Source organism: Cyprinodon variegatus, unplaced genomic scaffold (genome assembly GCF_000732505.1).
Source record: "Cyprinodon variegatus isolate N-32 unplaced genomic scaffold, C_variegatus-1.0 Scaffold609, whole genome shotgun sequence".
NCBI classification, from domain to species: domain Eukaryota; kingdom Metazoa; phylum Chordata; class Actinopteri; order Cyprinodontiformes; family Cyprinodontidae; genus Cyprinodon; species Cyprinodon variegatus.
In genome coordinates, this window is record NW_015151062.1 from 465580 (window position 1) to 467218 (window position 1639).

The 1639-nt window shown below is 42.2% G+C and overlaps 1 protein-coding gene across 1 annotated transcript in view; it reads left to right on the top strand.

The window, feature by feature from the left end:
- wdr59 (WD repeat domain 59) overlaps window positions 1–1639 on the top strand; it is a 29658-nt gene that overhangs the window by 1262 nt on the left and 26757 nt on the right. Inside the window, exons 2-3 of the mRNA XM_015392844.1 lie at window positions 96–145; window positions 281–416. Of these exons, the coding sequence (XP_015248330.1) occupies window positions 96–145; window positions 281–416 (186 nt within the window). The remainder of the gene's footprint in view (window positions 1–95; window positions 146–280; window positions 417–1639) is intronic.

A 1639-nucleotide genomic window follows, 5' to 3' on the forward strand; every position in this document is an offset into this window, starting at 1 on the left:
GTGACTTTCACCAGAGCTGTTTCAGTGCTATGATGAGCTCTAAAGCCAGACTGAAACTCTTCAAAAAGTTCATTATGCACCATCTTCTGTTTTAGGCCACCGCCATGTCTGTGGACTGCCTGGGATCCCACGCCGTCCTGTCAGGGTGAGCTGCTGCTGCTGAGGTCGAGGGTTCGATTCCCGGCTGCAGGCACCAAGAATCAAGCTGATTTAATAGCAGTTAAGATTCTGAGAGAAAACGGTCAGTGTCTGTGTCTTTGATGCTTCTCTTGCTGTTCAGGCGCCGCTTCCTCTACATGGTGAACCTGGAGGCTCCGTCCGAGGCGCCGCGGAAAATCGGGCGCCACAGTAAGTGGGATGTGGGGACGGTCCAGTGGAACCCCCACAGATCAGAAGCCCACGTCTTCGCTGCCTCGGTGAGTTCTGCTCGTGTCTCTGTGGAACACCAGGAAGCGTTTATCCAACATGGAAACATCCGATGAACAGAACCAGGATTCCGCCTCTGATTCAGTTCAGCTGTGGGGTTTCCAGGTTGGAGCAACGCTCAGGTGTCTCCTCTGATCCTCAGAGGATCATAATCATCAAACCTGGCTTCCAGCCCTTCTAATGGTCGGTTCCTCGTATGTTAGCATCCATCAGTGCTTCTGAACCAGTTTGTTTGAACTTGTAGGGCTTTTAAACCTGATCTATAGAGAGCAGGCAGGGTGGACCGGTCCAGAAGACTCATGGTTACCCATCCGTGTCCCCGCTGTTGGTTTTCTTAAACTCATTCACATGGAAATTTCCCCTAAATCCAGCAAAGATACAAAAATAGACTGAAATCTTTAGTAGCCCCACAGCATGATGCTGCCATTACCATGCTCTTACAGTTGGACCCAGTATTGAGAGTAACAGCATTATAAAATAACAGCCTTAGTGACCTTAGAGATTTTCATTTATGGAGTAATCTAACGAGTTCTTTTTTTATATGTTTTTATATGTCGATGACTCCATATATAGTCCTAAACATCTAGTTTGTACGGTGGCCCTGAAGGGCAAACCAAGTGTTGCTGATGGGGTTACCACTTCACTCTAAGTTTGCATTATTATTTCATTATAAACATTAAACGCCTCATTCCTACATAAATTAATGAAGTGTCATGGCTTCCCTCTCTCACCTCACACCCCCCCATGGTGAAGATTAGTAGACTGTCTGCAGTTATGTTGTTTATTTCATTAATTTGTCTATAAGTTTTTTTATTTATATCAAACATTCTATATTTGATAACTATGGAAGAGGATTAGGGCCACTGGAAAAAAAAAGTTTACTGATTTTAAAATTATATTTCAGTTTAGTATGGGAAAAAAGTCAGAATTCTGACTTTTTTCCCATACTAAACTGAAATATAATTTATATAATCTCAGAATTCTGACTTTTTTCTCAGAATTCTCACTTTAATCTCAGAATTCTGACAGCTAACAAACGTGTTAGCATCCAGCCATAGCCATGTCTGTTTTAGAGACTAGCTCTCTTGTTTTAATGACCTTCTGCTCCTCCGTTAATGAGTCAGAATTCTAAGATTAAAGTCAGAATTCTGAGAAAAAAGTCAGATTTCTGATTTTTTTCCTATAGATAGATAGATAGATAGATAGATAGATA